This window comes from Egretta garzetta, unplaced genomic scaffold (assembly GCF_000687185.1).
Source record: "Egretta garzetta isolate BGI_Z169 unplaced genomic scaffold, ASM68718v1 scaffold202, whole genome shotgun sequence".
NCBI lineage: Eukaryota > Metazoa > Chordata > Aves > Pelecaniformes > Ardeidae > Egretta > Egretta garzetta.
This window is the reverse complement of record NW_009258891.1, coordinates 23,588-24,223: the sequence shown is the minus strand read 5'-3', so window position 1 is coordinate 24,223 and position 636 is coordinate 23,588. Positions and strand designations below refer to the sequence as shown.

Below are 636 nucleotides of genomic sequence, written 5' to 3'. Positions count from 1 at the left end.
GAGGGCCAGGGTTTGGGGGTGGGATGGCAGGGGTAGGGGAGCGGTTGGGCTGGAGGGGTCCTAAAGGGCTTTGCCAACCAAACCATTCTGTGATTCCAAGAGATGTCCCCAGTGCACTGAGCACCCCCGGCAGCAACAGCGAGAGGGGCCCAGCTCCACCCGGGCTGCTCCAGCATCCCCTTGCGTTGCCCCCTGCTCCCCCCAGTAACGGGTGGTCTCCCCTGGCAGGTGGAGGTACCGAAGCTGCTGCAGTAGGGAGCGGGACGGCTTCCCCCCGCCGCGCGGCGCGGCAGACCCCAGGACGCTCGCCTTTCTTGTGACTGTTTCCATGACAAAGCCCTTTGGGACCCTGCAGTGACCAAGGCCGAGGAGCAGCGATCCCTCTGGGACGGGGCCCGCGGAGGGCCAGCACGGTCCTTCGCGGCCGTGCAGGAGGAAGATGTTGTATTTATTATTTTTACGGTTGTGAAGGCCTCAAGCTCGCTCTTTTGCCCCCACCGTGCCCTGCTCTGTCCGGCCGCCTGGAGATGCCGAGGATAGCGGAAGGGGTCTGCAGAGCCGGTCCTTGCCGGAAAATCCCCTTGGAGCGTGCAGAAGGGGCTTGGCACCCTCCACCCCAGCCTGCCGGCCGGGTGC

The 636-nt window shown here is 65.4% G+C and overlaps 1 protein-coding gene across 1 annotated transcript in view; it reads left to right on the top strand.

Moving 5' to 3' along the window:
- Window positions 1-255, top strand: part of LMOD1 (leiomodin 1) — a 20,023-nt gene extending 19,768 nt beyond the window's left edge. The window contains exon 3 of the mRNA XM_009634057.1: window positions 229-255. Coding sequence (XP_009632352.1) covers window positions 229-255 — 27 coding nt within the window. The remainder of the gene's footprint in view (window positions 1-228) is intronic.
- Window positions 256-636: the final 381 nt, after the last annotated feature.